General features: G+C 44.8%; 1 protein-coding gene across 3 annotated transcripts in view; it reads right to left on the reverse strand.

The window, feature by feature from the left end:
* The window catches only part of DOCK1 (dedicator of cytokinesis 1), a 523,633-nt gene that overhangs the window by 188,338 nt on the left and 314,906 nt on the right, over window positions 1-20,389 (reverse strand). For all 3 annotated transcript variants that reach the window (XM_060286253.1, XM_030832075.2, XM_030832074.2), the window contains 2 exons: window positions 16,955-17,056; window positions 9,669-9,763 (listed from right to left, as the gene is read on the reverse strand). In XM_060286253.1, the coding sequence (XP_060142236.1) occupies window positions 9,669-9,763; window positions 16,955-17,056 (197 nt within the window). The remainder of the gene's footprint in view (window positions 1-9,668; window positions 9,764-16,954; window positions 17,057-20,389) is intronic.

Raw genomic sequence — 20,389 nt, forward strand, 5'->3', positions numbered from 1 at the left:
CTCACTTGTATGAGGGGTCTAAAACAAAACAAAAACAAAAACCGTAGCTCCCCCATAAGAGACACTTGCTAATATCTTCCACCCATGTCCTATGTGCCAGGCACTGGAAGGGCACCCCCGGGATCTAAATTCTCGTCAGTGTGACTTACTCTCACTGTCACCTGAACCCGAGCCACGCCCACAGGGATCTTCTGTGAAGCTGTAGCCCCTGGCAGGGCATCTTGGGGAAAACTGCCTCCAATCCTCCCCCTCTACAGGAAAGCTCAGCCCTGGCATCGTCAGTGGACGGCTGCTATTATCTATGGTAAAGGCTCCTGTCCTTGCTGGGGTCACGCAACAGAGAAGGGTGGCTGAGAAAAGCGGAAACAAAGAAAAGGGGATCACTGAAATGGATGACATATATTTCTATTAGTTACTTAACGTTACCAAGACTCAGTTTTTTCATCCATAAAATGGGGATATAATTGACATGGGGGGGATGATTCTTTGCAGCAGGTGACTCTCGTGTACATGGAAGGATGTTTAGCAGCACCACTGGATTCTCCCCACAAGGTGCCAGTGGTTCACACTGTGATAACAAATGGTGTCTGGACATTGCCGAATGGCCTCTGGGGGGAAAAGCGCCCCAGGTTGAGAACCACAGAGCAGATACCTAAGCAATGCTGGCAACACAGCGAGCACTCAGTTATCATGGGCTTCCTCCTCCACCCATTCTAGACTTAAGAGCATGACACCAGAGGGTCTCACACTACACACGCTTTCTGCTAAGCCCCAGGAGCACTGGAGGTAAAATTTTAGGGTGGAAAGATCTGGAATACGACCTTAATAAATTATATTTCGTCCATTTTGTTTTGCATTGAGAGCAGTCTCATGCAGCAGTAGAGAGGGCACTTGGCTTCATTCCTCCTGAAGTGAAGTACATCCTCTAGCATTAAGTGCCGGCAGGATGGCGTCGTCAACACCAGCCGGGAGCTCACAGCAAGGTGTGCACTGGCTCGGAGAATTCTTACAGAATTTGCCCTTTCAAAACTTTCCTCTAAAGCAAGCTTCCCTAAGTAAGAGTCCTGGCTAAGAGTGCTTCATCACTGCCATTCCTTGGAGAGTACTTTGATTTTTCATCTCGGAATTAAATAAAGAGGCCATTTGAATAAGACCCAACTGCATAAAATATCTATGCCATGTGCAATGAATTAGTGGTTATCAACAGCCAGGTAAAATCTGGAATTATCTGTGTTAGTTTTAGGCCAAAAGCTTAATTATTAAGCAAAGAGCAGAAGTATCCATGCCAGAGAATAACTGTGTGGAAAATGGTAAAATAACTTATGAAAACGCCATAAAGGATCAACAGAGTTCCAACTAATAGCAAAGCACTGCGCACGTGGGCTCCTCTCCCTGCCGTGGGGTCCCTTCCTAGATGCAAATCAAGAGCTGGCTCAGAATCTCAGTGCTTCACGAGGGCCACCTCTGCCTCGGAAGACGACCTCACGTGTTTCTCCCTGAGACTGGCCAGAAATGTGCTGAGCTGCAGCCCCAGTGGGCCCAATCCGGAAGCAGGCCTGGGCCTCAGTGCCTGCAAACTGGGGTCTGAGCTGCAAAACATCTCCTCTTAGCCCAGTTTCCCTGTAGAGGATTGAGGTTCCAAAAGTGATGTTATGAACTGTATGAGCCAAAGAAAGTGCAGGCGTGCTGAGCACTAGGGAAATTTTCATTCCAGAGTGTTTTCATTATCCTGACTTTGAATTCCTGTTTCTTCACTCAAACACTATATATATATATATATATATATATATATATATATATATATATATATATATATATATTTTCCTTTTGGTCCTTAGCTAGTGGGGTTGTGACAGTGTTTACGTCAGCTACTGTATACCGTTTCAAAGGAAAAAATGATACTTAGGTGTGCTTGAAACCGTCAAGTTATTGGATATGCAATACCTCAAAAGGAACCCAGTTATTTTCAAAAATAAATTAAAAACAACATCAACTAAAACCTCACGCTTCAAAGAAAGGAGAAAAGATGTTGAGAAGAAACAATCCAAGAGTCTCTTGAGCCCCAAATGCTTGACACCCATGCTTTTAACTTGCACAGAGATTTCAACTCCACGCCCTTTCACCGGAGCAGCGTTTCCTGGAAAGGAGGTTGAGTTGGAAACAAAACACGCTGTCCTCCCAGACTCGACCATTAGGTGTCTGTTCTGGCTGTGGCTAGTGCCACAGTACTTAAGGCCGGTCCCCGGAAAGTGGGGACCCCTACCTTCCTCTCTCCCGAAAGCAAATGGTACATTTTCTCTGATCTAAGCCCAAGGCACAGAGCTGGCAAGGATGAAAATTCTTCCACAGCAATGAAACCCAATGGCACTATACCTGCAAACAGCCTACCCTGCAAATCCGCCTTCTGAGCAGCTTCACGACGTCTAAGAAACCGGGCATCTCAAAGATGGAATCCCTTTCTAAGTCTTAAGGACCCTTCCTATCATGACTATATGTCAAATTAATTTTGGCAGGAACAGCCGTGAGCTTGCCTTCCTGGATGCTGATACATCTGATGAATAATACTTACCAGTGGGGAAAATGCCATATTTTACAGGAGAAAAATAGCTAAGTTACAAAAATATGCATGGAAAATTGACCCAATGGAAGGAGCCATACGTGGCTGTTAAGTGTGTAAATATGTGTTGTACGCATTAGGTTGGTGGAAACATAATGCACTGTGTTGATGGATTGAGGAAAACACTCCCTGGTCCAAAAATGCCTGAATGACAGGTGAGGGAAGAGGAGTAGCAATCAGCCAACACTGCCATGCAAAGACAATCGAGAACGCAGACTGTGCTCCCATCACCTGGGGCTGTTTGGCCTTCAAACGGCCATGATCAAAAAACGAGTAACACCCAGACATGTGACATCAATAGCAGTATGATCTCATCAATTCCAGGCTGGGAAGAACTGTCAGGGTTTCAAAGTACACATTTAAGATGAAACCTTGACTTCAGGTAAACAAACCAGACAATAGTTTAGATGGGTTGGTCTCCAATATTTGAATGGTCAACAACTAGACAAGACTAAATTGGGCAGCTCAGCAAAATCCACTACATTCGAGAAGCTGGTCTTTAGGACAGGCCCAATGATGACCAACTGCTCATGGTCAACATGCTGACCAGTAACATCTTAAGCATCTCAAAATCGAAATAAAAATAATGTCTTCCGTTTTCTGTGGGCACAATTTTGAGTTCTCAACTTACTCCTTCAATGTGATATTCTTTTGCTCAATGTCATATATAAGGATCTCTACCATAAGTTGCCAATCTCCCCTGACAAACAGCAAGAATATTTTTTATCACCCAGTGAGAATTTTGCAAAATCCATTATATTTTCCTTCGTGCTCCGTCTCCCAGGCAGCTTCAAGTATTTTGGCTTCTAAAAAACTTCCAGTTTTCTCTATGGCTTTACATGGTCTATTTGATGCTCACAGTCTATGAATCCTTACTTGTAAAATATACCAAGTTCTGTTATGAATGTGTGTAGGATATTAAAAAACAAATTATAAATATAACCTCCTTAGGCCCCAGCTTAACATGGACAAAACCAAGGAGAACGAGACACAAAATCTACACCAAAGAGGACACTGGAAAATACCGATAATCAGAGTTGTAAACAATGAGAGCTCTGAGGAAGTAAAAATGATGGTTTATTTTTCATCCTAAGAGAAGAGGACACAAGCAACAAGACCTAGGGAGAAGCTCAATCAGGGTAACTGAATTTTTAAAATTCTTCTGCAAGTCTGAAGGGTGGACAAATGTAAGAAAGGTTTTATCCCATGTTCTGCAGTTCACATGAATAAGAAAGTCTAATTCTAAAAATCTGAAAATTATACTCAATCCTGCCCCTGTTTTTACCCCATGGCACACAGTAGAAATGCCTTTTGCAAGTAAATAAAAGTAGTTAATAACAAATGCTTCCTTCAAGGTGAAAAAGGAACTCAGTCAAACCAACAGACTCATTTCCTACCAAGTCACTCCTATGCCTTAAAATTCTAGTCAGGATTATGACTAGACACTCTACTGGGATGAATTCAGGATTATGACTAGACACTCTACTGGGATTATGACACTCTACTGGGATGAATTCAAGCCCTACGACCGGAAGAAAGACATAGAAATGCAACTAAGTGGTCACGTTTGTGTTAACAACCAGAACTCTAAGACAGCCACAGCATAACTCTTCAACATTAGACTAGGCTACAGATACCACAAACTGTAAACCTGAACGTTTTAGCTGATAGAAGTTCAAGAATGGCGACCAGCACTTATCCGCCAACAAGTGAAGGTCTATGCTTCCAACGCCACCTGAGATCTTAAATGGAAACATAGCATTTGCTTCCCTCTGGGCAGATTAAATAGCACTTCTGGATGCTAACACACAAGCACACATCTACTATACCCGAACTGTGCTTATCTTTAATGTCACCTTGCCGTCTGACACTAGTACATCCTACAGCAGGCCATTGCCTGCTGTCAGGCCATTGCCAATCACTTACTATCTTTAATATAGCAACCAAGTGACTACTGTCCTTTGAGATATTCATTATATCCTATAAATCTGATTCCTGATTTACAAGTTGTTGCCTCCAAACTAATGTAAAATGTAACTAGAGACAGCATCCAAGCCCCACGAACTGAAGAACAGTCCATCTGCAGAGGCAAGGCTGAACAAGCACACGAATATTTACGGGGCCGTAGAGGCTGATTTTGTCAATTTCTAAGCTGTAGGTGGTAAAACTGCATGTCCAGCTGTGCCATTAAAACTTAGATACAGACTAGGGAAACTTCTGGGAATTACTGCTTATCCCAAGCAGGCAAGGAAACATCGTCTGATGCATGCCGGGAGGAGGAACAGACAACTCTGGCAGCACATAAGATATCAAGCTCTTAAGTCATAGGAGTAAAAAGGGGCAAACAGACAACGACAAAGAAACAGTGTTATATGGTATCTATGTAATTTCTATGGGAAATTATTTTATTAAGATATTAGTGAGATTCTGTCCTAAAAGTTCACAGCAGGACTCCATAAAGCTCAGTAATGGATGCGATCCTCTGTAACAGCATATACTTTGAATGGCTCCAAAAAGCTAAGCAGGGGGCTTCCCTGGTGGCGCAGTGGTTGAGAGTCCGCCTGCCGATGCAGGGGACACGGGTTCGTGCCTCCGTCTGGGAAGATCCCACATGCCGCGGAGCGGCTGGGCCCGTGAACCATGGCCGCTGAGCCTGCGCGTCCGGAGCCTGTGCTCCGCAACGGGAGAGGCCGCAACAGTGAGAGGCCCGCGTACCGGAAAAAAAAAAAAAGCTAAGTAGGAACATCTTGACTTCTGTGCTTAAAATTCACTCAGGTAAGTAGTAAATCTTGCAGAAAAGTTGTGTTTTAAAGACATAAGGATTAAAAACAAAACAAAAGACTCTCTTCGGGAAACAGGAGGCATACTCAAGGTAGCAGCGTGGTTTTAGGCTACGGGACTGGCCCTATAACCTCCCAGCTGTGTGTTTTTTGGCAACTTAAGAAACCTTTGTGCCTCAACTTTCCCATCTGTAAAGTGGGCATAAAAACAACAGCTGTCTCAAAGTGCTGCTGAGGGTATTAAGGACATGATGACTTGTAGTCTCCCCCGAGAAGTGCTTGGCACGTGGGAAGCATATGTTTCAGCTCACCCTTAGCCTGAAGATGAAAACACACAACACATCACAAAGAATGCATGTGTTAAATGAAAAAGGAGATAAACTCTGCACTCTGAAACTGGCATTTAAACAAGGATGTTAAAGAAAACTAAAGGGTCACCAACCAGATGTCTTAAGATAGCTTTAAGTGTTACCTAGCTGGCTGCATGGAGGCAGTATCTTCCTCAGCCACCCAACCGATTCAGCTTCTAAAACTCAATATTGTTTATTCAACAGAGGGGGTAGCGTTTTAAGGCAGTAAGATGTAAGAAAGAAAATTACAATGATCACAGCCCCAACTTTTTATTTATTTATTTATTTATTTATTTATTGACTATTTATTTTTGGTTGCGTCGGGTCTTCATTGCTGCGCACGGGTTTTCTCTAGTTGCAGCAAGCGGGGGCTACCCTTCGTTGCAGTGCACGGGCTTCTCATTGCGGTGGCTTCTCTTGTTGCGGAGCACGGGCTCTAGGCATGTGGGCTCAGCAGCTGTGGCACGCGGGCTCTAGAGCGCAGGCTCAGTAGTCATGGCTTGCGGGCTCTAGAACGCAGGCTCAGTAGTTGTGGCTCGTGGCCTCTAGAGCGCAGGCTCAGTAGTTGTGGCGCACGGGCTTAGTTGCTCTGTGGCATGTGGGATCTACCCCGGACCAGGGATCGAACCCGTGTCCCCTGCATTGGCAAGCGGATTCTTAACCACTGCACCACCAGGGAAGTCCCTCACAGCTCCAACTTTGATCAGAGTCTAAAATGCCTCCTTCATGGCCTGCTCTTCTGTTACTCCCTGTGGCTGGGGACCTTGTGCCTGCAAAGTGTGTCAGCTGTGAGAGGAAGGTGGATTGGCTGCAGCTTCTCAGAGTCAAAATCTCTGCAAATATAAGTGTCTTTAGGGAACTCCCTGGTGGTCCAGTGGTTAGGACTCGGTGCTCTCACTGCAAGGGCCTGGGTTCAATCCCTGGTTGGGGAACTAAAATCCCACAAGCTGCAGTGTAGCAAAAAAAAAAAAAAAAAAAAAAACAAGGTCTTTACTTGGTATCAACAAACCCACACACACGTACACAGACACATACACACGTGTGCGTGCACACACAACCACACACATGCACAAACGTCCATATACATGCGCATGCACACATACCACACACACACACACACACACACACACACACACACACACACAGCTCCTCCTTGGGACGTTCTGATGGAAGAAATGCTGTCAGCTGGAAGACTTGGCCTCAGAGTACTAGAATTCTTGATGAGATGGCTCCGTACATTTTATGTACAACATAAAAGAAACCACAGGGATTTTACATTCTGAGCGTTTCCTCCTTTATGGAGATGTCTTTTAGGGCTGCAGCCTACGAGCATACTGCCCAAGATAATAGGATAGACTTCCGGCTCCAGACCCTAATTCCATCATCATTGACACAAGACTTTATCCTCAGAAGTCTCCGGCATCTGCCTTTAAGAGGACACAACAAACCAGGGCTTCTGCCTTGCAGAGCTGCCTTTCCTTACAAACAAAGAGCTCTCCTCCCTGTGGCTGAGATGCAAAGGCTTGGGTTGGTGGAGATGCCACGGCACACCTGCATCTCTGTCACGTGGCTGCACCCTGCAGAGTGGCACGTGAGGAGGAATGCAGGGAACGCACAATTCCAGCGAGCACGGGTCAAGCGACATCCTCACCCCGGGAACTACAGAACATCCTGGGAGAAGCTGGACAGGGTCTCTGGAGAAGGAAACTCTGAGGGCTGCGCTCCATGCTTTGAGTCACAGAGTACGTGGCTTTCGCCCACGTGCAGGTCCGGGGTGACGATCAGATACCTCAGTGCTGGCAGGAGAAGGCAGAGGATGCAGTCGCAGGAAGAGGCTATGATGCAACCGTAAGGGTATAACTGAAAACAGACTCTCCATCACCATCAAAATAGCATCAGGGGCTTCCCTGGTGGCGCAGTGGTTGAGAGTCCGCCTGCCGATGCAGGGGACACGGGTTCGTGCCCCGGTCCGGGAAGATCCCACATGCCGCAGAGCGGCTGGGCCCATGAGCCATGGCCGCTGAGCCTGCGCGTCCGGAGCCTGTGCTCCGCAACGGGAGAGGCCACAATAGTGAGAGGCCTGCGTACCGCAAAAAAAAAAAAAAAAAAAAAAAAAATAGCATCAAAGTAAAGTGTGGCTGCATCCTCCTCAGTGGGGTGACAGTTTACCTCGGTGGGACCCCTGGGACTGGGGTCACCAAGTCACACAACTTCTGAGGACAGATGGCATCTGACATTGCCACTCTGCAGGGGAGATGCAGCACAGGTGGACAACACTTACTTCGGCTCAGTCCTAGCGGAGGCCTGCTCAGAACCCACAGCTTATGGTACACAGGGCCGATTTCATCTCTGCTGTCCTGGAAAGGAGCATCACCCACAAAAGGCAAAGGGAAAGGCCCTTGCTGCTATGAATTTATCCATAGGGTGGACAAATCATTAAAAAGAGGCTCAGGAAAAACGTAAATGAAAACCACGATGAGACATCGTACACATGTATCAGAAGGGCTAAAATGAAAAACGGTGACAACAGCAAATGCTGACAAGGATGCAGAGAAGCTGGATCTCTCTTACATGGCTCACGGGAACGGAGAATGGCAGAGTCTGGCAGTTTCTTACAAAACTAAACATATGATTACCATGCAATCCAGCATTTGCATCCCAGGTCAGTTGTGTCAGAGAAATGAAGACTTAAGTTCATACAAAAACCTGTACAGGAATGTTCACAGCAGATGTATTTGTAATAGCCCCAAACTGGAAATAGTCTAGACGTCCTTAAACAGTAAAAATGGTTAAACCACCTGTGGCACATCCATACTGGGAACACTAACTCAGCAATGAAAAGGAACAAACCACTCATCCGAGAACCTAAATGAGTCTCCAGGCAATTAGGCAGAGTGAAAGAAAAAAAGTCAATCATCCCAAAAGGTTACAGCCTGTATGATTCCATTTATATAACATTTTTGAAATGACAAAATTTTAGAAATGGAGAACAAATGAGTGGTTGCCAGGGATTAGGGAAGGGGGAGGGTCACAAACGGGGAACCACAGGATCCCCTGTGGTGAAGGCAATGTTCAGTGTTTTCACCGTGAGGGTGGATTTGAGAACACATGCATGTGAAAAAAATTGCAAGACACCAAACACAAACACTAATGAGTACCAGTCAAGCTGGGAAGATCTGAAGAAGATGGGTAAATTGTATCAATGTCAGCTCCCTGGTTGTAGTTTGGGGCTAAGGTTTTACAAAATGTTATCATCAAGGAAAACTGGGTAAATGGTACACAAGATCTCCTGTCTTACTTTTTACCGCAGCACTGACTATGAACCTACAATTATCTCCATAAAAACTGCAAAAAGAAAGAAGCAGAAAAAAGAAGTCAACAGAAATTCCTTCTAGAAACCACATGCGATCGAGAACCCCATGATCTTTGTTGGCGCTTACAGAAATTATAAAACCCAAGTGCTAGAAAATTAACCAACAGCCCTCACGAGAAGATGAGCAAGGCACGTGCTTAATAGTTAATACGTGTGATGAAATGCTCATGATGCTTTCCAGCTGAAATACGTGAAATGCAGACACTTTTCAAAAAACTCCCACAGAGCTGAGAATCGCTTTGGGTAACAAACACACACCGTTCAGATTAGACGGCAAACTGATGCCCTTGCCAAAGGTGAAGGGAAGGCGGGTCATGTTCATATCTGTTTTCTCCGGGGGGCAGAGCCCAAGTTCTCAGCCCCAGAGCCTGTGCTGGCATAGGCAAAGCACCCAATCTCCAGGCCCATTTCTCCAAAGAACCATTTGCATCACAGAAGGGGGAGCACCCCGTACATCGTGGGAGACCCCACGGTATCCAAGCAACGCCTCCATTCCCACCAGACATGAATCAGGCACCTCGTCAAGGAGAGCCTTCCCCCGTACTCACTTATTCTGCATCATGTTCATGATCACCCAGTCGAAAGGGTAGACATTCTTCCCAATGAGGTTCTTAAACATGATGAATGTTTCCATCAGAAAATCCTGAAATAAAAAAGAGAACACTGAAACAACCCACCCAGAAAAAGGTGAAAACCAATGCCCCCTGGAATAATTTTACATTATAAATGACTTTTTTTTTTCTTTTAACTGAATGAGAACATACGAAAAAGTAATGAAGATGTATTTCACAGGAGGTATGTATTACACTTCCGCCTTTCTGTTTGCCTGAGCACCACCTCCTGTCCCGGAGAACTTTCCCAAGGACATATTAAAAGATACTCCTTGGGCATATCTAAGAGTCACAAAGAGTCAGTCCCCAAAGGTTACAAATACATAGTCACACTCTTTCTGCTTAAAGAAACCTTTTTAAACAAACGTAACACGCAGGTCATAACTATGTCTTGTATTTACTCTACAGAGATTTTTCATTATGAACAGGGCCCACTGGGTTGAATATGTGGTATTATTATCCTTTCCTTTTTCTTATGTAATTTAACAGCTGAAAGGCTCAAACAGGAACTCCTGACCATCTGCACCTATTCAGCTCCCAGTAAACCATTTGAGCATGTGGTCGCATTCCAGACTCTTTTATGTGGCATCCTCAAATCCACAAGCTCCTCAGTTATACCTCTGTTGTCTCCTAGATGGTCCCTGAATTTCACGAGTGGTGCCCTGCTGCCCCACCTTGCTTCCTGGCCAATCAGACCGCTCCTGGCATCGGGAAGGGGTTCCCTTTTCCTAGTGGGTCCACTCTGTGCCTGCCAGAATTAGGAAAATTTCTTGAATCTGACAGTTTAGTGCTTATTCTGAGCTAACCTGAACAAAACAAGCGGTTATCCTGAAAAGCACACATCCCGGTAGCCCGGGATGCACGCTCCCTCAAGATCTGGGTGGGAAGGGGACAGGCAACTGAGAATTCATGGAGGAAAATGAGGTTACAGTCAGAGATGGCCAAATAGAGTGGATGTTTCTCATTTATTTAATCTACTGATTCATAATTAGGTACAATGGCTGTGAAGACCAAGGTGGTGAACAGAATTTATGGAGCCAAGAAAGCAATTCCCAGCACAGAGTTCTACCCAAGAACTTCTTGCAAAGAGACACCAGTTCCATCTGACAGCAGCAATAAGCCGATGTTCAGAGATGCTTCCTCTGCAACCGAAACAGCAATGCCAGGTTACAGCGAGTCATCTCTGCCTTGGGAGGGGTCTGTCGAGCCTCCTCCCATGAATAAAAACTCAAGGAGCAATCATGATCACCCTTTATACAACAGAGGCCTCCAGTGCAGGAGAGGTTAGGATCCCGGGCAGAGTCAGGAGGGAAAAGTCAGTTCCATGTCCTCCAAACTCTGCCCACAGGAGCCCTGACCAGCAGGGCTTGTGAGCAGGGGTGTTCTAGGTGCCCCCTGACACAAGGAACAGTTTCTCTCCCCAGTTTAATTACTGAAATTCATACTTCACTCCTTAAGTTTCCCCACTTTGTCGAGAGTTTCACATTTTAATGACCAGGTTGCCTACTTTGCCGGCTGAGTGCCGTAATTTAGTCACATCTCTATTTGCATGAAATTGCTGGCTTTCTTGCTGATCACTCCTCAAAGCCTAATAATTGAGATACAGGGTCTGGTTTTTATTATTCTAGAAGAGAAGCATATTTTCCCAATTCCTTTTTTTTTTTTTCCCTCTAGGAAACACAGTCCCGTACTTCATTAGTATGGCTCAGCTGTTAAATGTTGGTACTTTGCTGATCAAACAAAATGCTGCAGATTGTCGGAGATGAGGTTTTGCAAGGCTTCCCTGTCGGTCTGCATAATTTACTAGCCATGGTGGTGGTCCCAACCATGGCATTGGCCTAGAACGGCTGATGAGGCTGAATGGACTATTACAACTGCTATCTCCAAGTCAAAGAGGGGAGTTGGAAGATTCACATGAGATATTTTGTGAAAAGTTCATTTTTTTGTAATCAGTTCATCCCTGCTACATTTTTAGTTAGATTATTCACAAGATGCTCCATATAATAAGTGGACAGCTCTAACAAGAGCCATCAGTGTATTCCACAGGCAAAATCTTCTTGTAAAACCATCTGCTTCTGTCCATCTCTATACCCACCCACTTGGATAACTGATCATCCTTTTTCACCTGGACTACCAGCGGGGCATCCTAGCCCATCTACCTATGGTCATTCTTGTCTCTCTTGGTCCCCACACTTCACCCAGAGTGACGTTTTCAAATTACAAATCTGATCAGGGCACCAACACTTCCCCCAATCTCCCACTGAACCCACGTCCTCAGGGGCTTCCCAGTGTTCCTAGATTAAAGCCAAAGAGTCTTGATTCTCAGAAGTAGGAAGTCACCATTCTCTTAAGTCAGAGAAATAACTGTTTCAGACAAGGACCATCAATACATGCTAAACTTATCAGATGAAAGACTGCTAGAGGAAGACCTTTGCAATTTTCTGCAGATGCCAAAGTATTACCCAAAGATTACATGATAATCTTCAAGGGGCATGTATCTTCACAACAGAGAGATCTGGTAGTGACTCCCTTTTAACCAAGTGATCAAACCCAGCATCATCAGTAGTGGTCAGCCCAGCATTTCCAGACTCCCAACAGACACACCAGGGAATGCTTAACACCAACTTCTATTCCGCTTGCCAAAAGGGGGAACTTGAATTTTAGATCAAGCTTCCAGTTTGCAGGACATAGGAATTTGCAGAAACAAATCTGCACACGAGGCAGCAATCAAAAATTCCAGGATGGGTGAAAGTCTGCAAAGCTAATGACTTTATCCCTTCAAAACAATAAATAAAAATGAAGTAGAATTTTAAAAAGCAATGCCATGAATGGGAAGGAAAAACAAGGTGATGAACGCATTCTAGAAAAAAGAAGAGATGAATGAGAGAGAACCAAATACAACGTGTGAATCCAGACTAGATGCAGATTTGAGAAAGCCTATAACGAAATACAACAAAGACTGGGGAGAACTGAGGAGAAATCTGAATACAGACGGTATGAAGAGGTGATTGTTATGTTCTGGAAGGTCATTAAGGCCGTTGACTGTTGTCTTCAACCTTGAGAGATATTTGCTGAACCACTTACATGTTTCTCACATACTTACGGGATTTGGCTACATAGAAAGAGGTCCATGGAGATACAGGGAAGGCAAATATGGCAAGGTGCTTGCAACTGATGGATTCAGATGACAGGAAGAATGGTTTCCATTGTACTATTCTTTCAGCTTTTCCGTATGTTTGAAATTTTTCAAGATAAATAGAGCAAAGAGCACAAGCAAAATGGAGAGAATCAACGTGAGATCAGTGAACTGTATCACCGTCAACATTCTGATTTCGACATTGTTCTATAGTTTTGCAAGATGCCACTATTGGGAGAAACTGGATAAAGAATACAGGGGCGCTCTGCATTGTTTTTTCCAGCTGCATGTGACTACAATTTTCTCAAAATAAAAAGTTTACTCAAAAAATAAATGCCTTAAAAACAATTTTAAATAATTAAGGGAAAAACAGTAAATAAATGATACAGAAACGGAAACCAAACAAGCAGAAAAACACAAAGCCTCTTAGCATGACCAATGGGGTCCTGTGCAGTTGGATGCCCCAGCACCTGTCCGGCTGCACCTCACCCCCAGGACTCTTGCTGCTCTACCACCTACAGTGAGTGCCCTTTCTTCTATTCCTCGATATTCCACAATCCTCTCCTTTGCAAAGAAGGCTTCCTGACCACCCGACTCAGTCCAGTCTGGCTGCTTCACAGGGATCATTCTTTTGGAGCATGGATAGCCTGGGTTATCTGAAGGACTCCCTGATTACCTGTGATATTCTCCACTAGACTGGGGGCCACGAGAGCAAAACCCATCTGCATTGCCTGCTGTCACCTCCTCCGCCTGTTAACACAAAGTCAGTCTCCAATAAACAGCTATTGAGTGAATTCACTATAAAAGGATTCTGCACCCCCAAACTCATCACCCAGTGGAGACAGTCTTCGATAAAGCTTCGTCTACGAGGAATGGTCACAAGAAATAAAGAAACGGATGCTCAGAGCAAGGCTCCTCCTGCTCCTCATGACATTCCCTACACAAGCTTGTGGATCACCCTTCGGTGGCCATTTCACACAGAAATCAAGGCTCTTTAAGACCAGGCCTGCCCAATAGCAGAATGTTTCCCAGGCAAGGACAGTCACCTGGCAAATATTCTTGCTTTCATAATCCCCGTGAGCATCCTCACCACTTTCCATTTGTGAGAAGTCACGCTGGACCACCCCAGCACAGGCTGCTGGTTGACTGGGATGGACAAGGTACAAGGGAAGGGGCAGTGGGCGATAGCCACCAGGTGAGGTCAAGGCAGGTGTCGGGTAGGGGTTCCCAGAAGGTGTTGGGATGGAAGCTGAATGGAGGCAGGAGGGTAATCCAGGAGGAGGACGCTAAGAGCTCAGAGCTCTGCCTGACCGGGCTTCCCTACATAACCTACAATTGCACAGGACTGGGAGAGGCCACAGAAAGAGGCGGGGATGCACGGTAGCCTGTGGCTGCCCCTGGGTCCTCCTTGGATATGAGAGGGACCCCACAGCCTGGTTCTTTCAACCTTCGCCGTCCTGTATCCTGCATTCACTCAACCTGTAACCAATAAGCGTTACTTCCACCTGCACTGTTCTTGGATACGTCATTATTCACTCAGTCACTCCACAAACATTCCTTTATGGCCACTTAGTGGGAACTTGGGACAAGTGTCAAGAGAACAGGCTCCCCTGGAAGGTCCAGAGTACTCCTCTTCACCTCTGATCTTACTATGGACACTGAGTAAGTTCTCCACCTGTGGTCCTGCTTAAGTAACTGGGACACAAGACAGCTAGCAGCCCCTTCTTCAGGCCAGCATCTCCACCGCAGAAGAACTTAAAGACCCCACATGGCTCACCATCCTAAAGGGACTGTCTCTGTCATGAGAGACTTTTGAGCCAAACGCGTCCACCCTTTTCCTTTCCTGGATTAGCCTTTCAGTTCCATGCTGTGCTCCATCCTTTCACTGTCTTGGGGTCCAAAGGGTCACTTGAGAGACTGTAAAAGTACCAGTTCTGAGGCCTGTGACTTTGGTGTTGATAATAACTGAGATTTTGTATGCGAATGACTCATCCAACCAAACCAGAGCTGAATGTGAAAACCTGAAGAAGCACTTCTTACAAGGAAGTAGTCTTGAGAAAATGGTCTAGGCTCTTCGTACACTGCATTACTAATTAACTTCCAATTATTTAACACAAAACGACCTTTCATTTTTGTGAGCATTTGTCCAAGTAGGAAAATATAGTCAAATACCCTCTACGTATAGTTAATAGATAGGAACACACTTTACAAAGTTCTGACAGATTAACAACAATAAAAAAGGTTTACGATCCTTGCAGTATGAATTCATGATATCCAAACCACAAATGCCATTTTATAATGGAAATCCAATTGTCTGCAAATAATTGCTGTTCTGAACTACGGTGTCTAAGGAAGCAAAATCCCTTGGGATATCAGTACCACAACATGCAACAAGTATCTGATGATCTACTCTGTGAAGGAGAGAGGGTACACACTTGGAATTCGGCAAATTAGTCATTTTTAAACACTATTTTGTATAATCGCTTTTCACAATACATTGAAGCTTCCCTATCCACAGCAACACTGAATAATTCAGATTAAATATATATATATGTATTTTTTTGCGGTACGCGGGCCTCTCACTGTTGTGGCCTCTCCCGTTGCAGCGCACAAGCTACGGACGCGCAGGCTCAGCAGCCATGGCTCACGGGCCCAGCCGCTCCGCGGCACGTGGGATCCTCCCGGACCGGGGCACGAACCCGTGTCCCCTGCATCGGCAGGCAGACTCTCAACCACTGCGCCACCAGGGAAGCCCCAGATTAAATATTTTTAACAGTCTGCATGAATAGTATGATTTTGATCATGTGACTATTCTGATAAAGGGCAAATAATTAAATGGAGTCCTAAGTTTTCAGCACAGGTAATGCTTCTCATTTTGAAAAGTTTATTATTCAGCCTGAAGTGTTGTCTAGGAAATTGTTCATAAAGGTTCAGCTACAACTATCCTTCCCCTGATCAAACATGAGGCATGAAATGTTTCACATGGCAAATCTGATTTCACTGTGCCGTCACTGCTGAAGAATCGCAGGATATAATCACACGTGCTACATGTTACACGCCTGAGTACAGTCCTACATTCAACTGCTCGTTAATATTTTTAAGGAAGACTAAACACAGAGACACGCAAACACATACACATTCTTGCTCCTTGACTTTTATTTAAGGAAAATTGCTATGATTTTAAGGTATAAATCAATTTTTTAGAAATTTAAATACATATATTATTATCATTATATTAAATATTATATATATATAATTTAAATATACATACGCACGCACACACACATACAGCAGCAACAGTTAATAAGGTTGTTTTTTTAATTAGAATTAATCCTTTGGAAAAAAGCCTTAAATGCATTGTCTCTATCCCCTAATAAGATTGATGGAAAGTGCAACCAACCTTGTTCTGGAAACGCTAGTAGAACTTGCTGCAGTCTATAGGAATCTAGGGGCCTCAGAAATGGAGTCTGTGTCCCCAGACAGGAGAGCCGAGGTGGACATACACTCAGAAACTCTGCAGACACATTGGCTGCGGCTTCGCAGAGGACATCTGCTGTATGGCCCTGCGATGTCAGCTTGTTACGGACAGAGCTCCTAAGTTCCCCTCTGTAAGTCTCCTAATTAAGTCGTATCATACTCTCACTGAGGATGACTAGAGAATTATTTCGAGAAATGCTAACGAGCCTCCGTGACTAAAGCTAATTAATAACGGAGCACAATTAGGGCTGACAATGCTTCCTGGCTTCTGCTATTGAAAGTCAATCAATCAATGAACAGCAGGTAATGACAGACTCTCCATGGGTAACATCTCCAAATTCTCCGTGACCACGAAGCATGGGAGAGAAAAGAAAAGGGGCTTTTCTCGGCTGACACCCTGAATCACTCCCCAGGTCAGTAGAAGGAGAGAGTCTGTATCTTGACCCTTATCTTCTTATAAACACGCCTTTAGTTAGACCATCCCTAGTGGCTTCTGAAATCAAGTGGAGGCAAGTCCAAAATCATACTGAAAATGGAAATACTGACATCAGCATTTTGCCTAAAATGCTGGCCTCAAAACACAGTTATAGAAAGTCAAAGTTACACTCACCACCACGTCGGTCCTCATTTTCCCAAAAGTCTTGATCAAATGGGCATAATGATAATCTTCCATTTGTCGTAAAATAGCTGTCATACAGGCCACGAAGTTTCCCTGTAAACAAATCAAAAGATACAATGAGATGAGGAGACCCACAACACTCATGGGAGAAACTGCTGTAAACTAGGCATCTGGGATCAAAGCCCACCAGGGAGAAGCCCTGTGCCAGGCTGGCCAGCTAGGAGAGTGGTCACTCCAGCCTCACCATCTTTCCTTTTGCTACATTTCCTTCTAACTACATTAAATGTGTCCTGAGACATGACTGTCCAGTCTGGAAAAAACAAGCTTGAAATATTCTCGCATTAAATACGTGCAATGAAAGACAGGCTCGAAACCGCCACCACTGTGCGTTGTGTTCCCTGGAAAGTTGCTGCCCGTTATCAGGCGAAGTGTGTGTGCAGCCCCTGCTCCCGGGCTGTGGCAAAGAGAGGACTTCTATTTCTCAAAATCTGCCTCTATCCCCCTTGGCCAATTTGGAGGCAATAACCACCGACTCCACAATGAGTTATGGCTCACTTCTCCTCCACCAGAAGCATGTGAGGAGGAATGCAGCCTCATCAGAATGTAAAGTGGGAGAGACGGGGAATTTCTCATACCAGACAAGAGCTGGCAGGAAAGGAAAAGAAGGGGAAAAAAGAAACCACCAAACAAAATCAAGACATGGAGAAACTGAGGGGCCAGAGCACTTAGCAACAGAAGTGACCAGCATGCAAGTGGCTGTGCGTGTGGACATGTTTGCGTGTGCAGGTCTGTGCACGTGTGTGTGTGTGTGCAGACACACTAAGGGGGATTTGGTCTAGCCGGGGGGCGGGGGTTAAGCAGTCCCATTGCCATTAACTGCAATGTATCACTTCTGGGGTTCATGGCTAACAATTTCCTAAAAGACTTCTTTGCTTTTAAATATTTTCCCCTAAAGTAATGATATTTCAAGAAACAGAGGACATATATTTTCTCCCATTAAACTAGCACAAGTCTGGTAAAATTATAGGATGAGATATACTTTGAGACATGTCCTTAATTTTGCCTTATTAAATGAGTTTACAAATTGCATTCTTTTACTAACTGTTTTACAAGCAATGTATCTGAATGCCTAAGTATCTCTTGTATTCATTTCAAATGCATGCTCTACAGTGAAATGTTAAAGTCCAAAATTTTTTCGGATCCATTTTATACCTATAATAAACATATATGCTTCCAAATGGGTCCTCAGAGGATGCATTACGTAAGTTGAACAAGTAAAATAATGATAATAAGGTATCTTCCATTTGCCCAGAAATGTAAACTATTTACTAATGATGATAATTGCTGAAATTTAGATTTCAAGGTGGTGTTCAGGGAAAGAGCTAAATAATGCTTGTTTTCCTTTGGAGGAATGATTCGTAAAATGGTAAAATGTCTATTTATGAGTATACACTTTTTTTGTTTGTTTGTTTGCTTGTTTTTTACGGTATGTGGGCCTCTCACTGTTGTGGCCTCTCCTGTTGCAGAGCACAGGCTCCGGACGCTCAGGCTCAGCGGCCATGGCTCACAGGCCCAGCTGCTCTGCGGCATGTGGGATCTTCCCAGACTGGGGCACGAACCCGTGTCCCCTGCATCAGCAGACGGACTCTCAACCGCTGCGCCACCAGGGAAGCCCGTATGAGTATACACTTTTGAAATATGTAAATATTTGGCATCCCGTTGAGCTCAAGAGAAGCCGCCTTTGTATCTTCTTTACTCCTGATGAGATGCCACCTTTGGGATATCAGTCTTCATAATTTTATACACGTTGACCAATTGCAATATGTCAGGCGCTGTGCTGAGGCCATTAGAACCATGGCCTCATTCAATCACACCTCAGATTCTCATCTCGTCCCATTTTATAGGCAGTAAAACTGAGGCTGAGTGGTGTTCCCCTCTTGATGAGAATATGGAAAACCAGCTGTGAACCCAGCACACCAGCTACAAGGTAGGTGCTTAGTAGCTGAGCTAATTTTCCTCTTATCCAGATAGGCACTTTAATTATTTTTCTGAGAAATCTGAGGTCACTGACAATGGCCAACATGAAGTAGAGACTTCATGCACTTCTGTGGTCATCAGAGAAAGTTGGGAAGAGGATGAGGAAATGGAAAGGCGGCCATAGACAGTGTCCCAATTTCTACCCTGACCGAGGTAGCTGTGACCTGGACTCCACCCTACTAGACAGGGAGCTTTTCTAGAGCAAGAAAAGGCCTATATCAGTCAAGGTTCACCTAACAGGGGCTCAGATTAATTCTCTGCAGGTCAAAAGAGTTAAAGAATAGGGACTTACAAATTAGAATCATTGAAATCACAAAGGTAGCTACGTATAATTCAGAGCAATAGACATTATGTACTGTACTTAAGATATCAAGTTGAAAGTGGAAAGAAAAGAAGACCCCAGCCCCAGAGCAGTCTTGAAAATGCGAAGGACATGCACACTGAATAACATTAATGGAAAAAAACCTAGAGCATCAGGAGTCTGGCCAGATACTCGAACACGTGACGTGGACATAATGTAGGGAGCAGAGTGCCATGTAATGCTGAAAATTCATGCAAGGCAAAGGCTAGGGGAACTGACACGATTCATGACATGAAAAACCGAAGAGAACGTAGCAATTTCCATAAAGCAAGGCCTGGGAATACTTAAATGGCCGGTCGGGAAGCCGCCTCTCTGGATGAGAACGTCACAGAGAGGGCAACCAAATGGCCTCCTATTTAACTGCAATGGGGACTAAATGGAGTAGCCCAGAGAAAGGGACAGAGGCAGGTCATCGCCATGAGTTAGAGGTCAAAAGGCCAAGGGAGCTTCCCTGGTGGCGCAGTGGTTGAGAGTCCGCCTGCCGATGCAGGGGATGTGGGTTCGTGCCCCAGTCCGGGAGGATCCCACATGCCGCGGAGCGGATGGGCCCGTGAGCCATGGCCGCTGTGCCTGCGCGTCTGGAGCCCGTGCTCCGCAACGGGAGAGGCCACAACAGTGAGAGAACCGCGCGCTGCAAAAAAAAAAAAAAAAAAAAAAAAAGGCCAGCAGGTGCAAATGTGCTCTTTACTTAACTTAAGGAAATGTTCCAGAAGCAATGTGTACTGTTCAGTCTTTCGGAGAGGAAGCAAATCTTGCTATTTCAGCCCTTTTCTAAGCTGAAGCTTTAGACCCCACTAGGAAAGAGGTAATATTCCTGTCAAATTTCACAGAAAGGCTCCCCCTTTCCTTTGGAATGGAGTCCCATCCATGGGGGCCAGTATCTTTAGAGAAGCAGCATAGCAGACGCTATGGAGCATGAATGCCCACGTGAACTCCGCGGAACCCTCTAGAGCAGAGTGGTGGGTTTTTACGGGTAGATTAAAAGCAGGTATTTATGGAAGCTGTATCTGAAACCAATCGTACACCAG

This window comes from Globicephala melas, chromosome 16 (assembly GCF_963455315.2).
Source record: "Globicephala melas chromosome 16, mGloMel1.2, whole genome shotgun sequence".
NCBI classification, from domain to species: Eukaryota; Metazoa; Chordata; class Mammalia; order Artiodactyla; family Delphinidae; genus Globicephala; species Globicephala melas.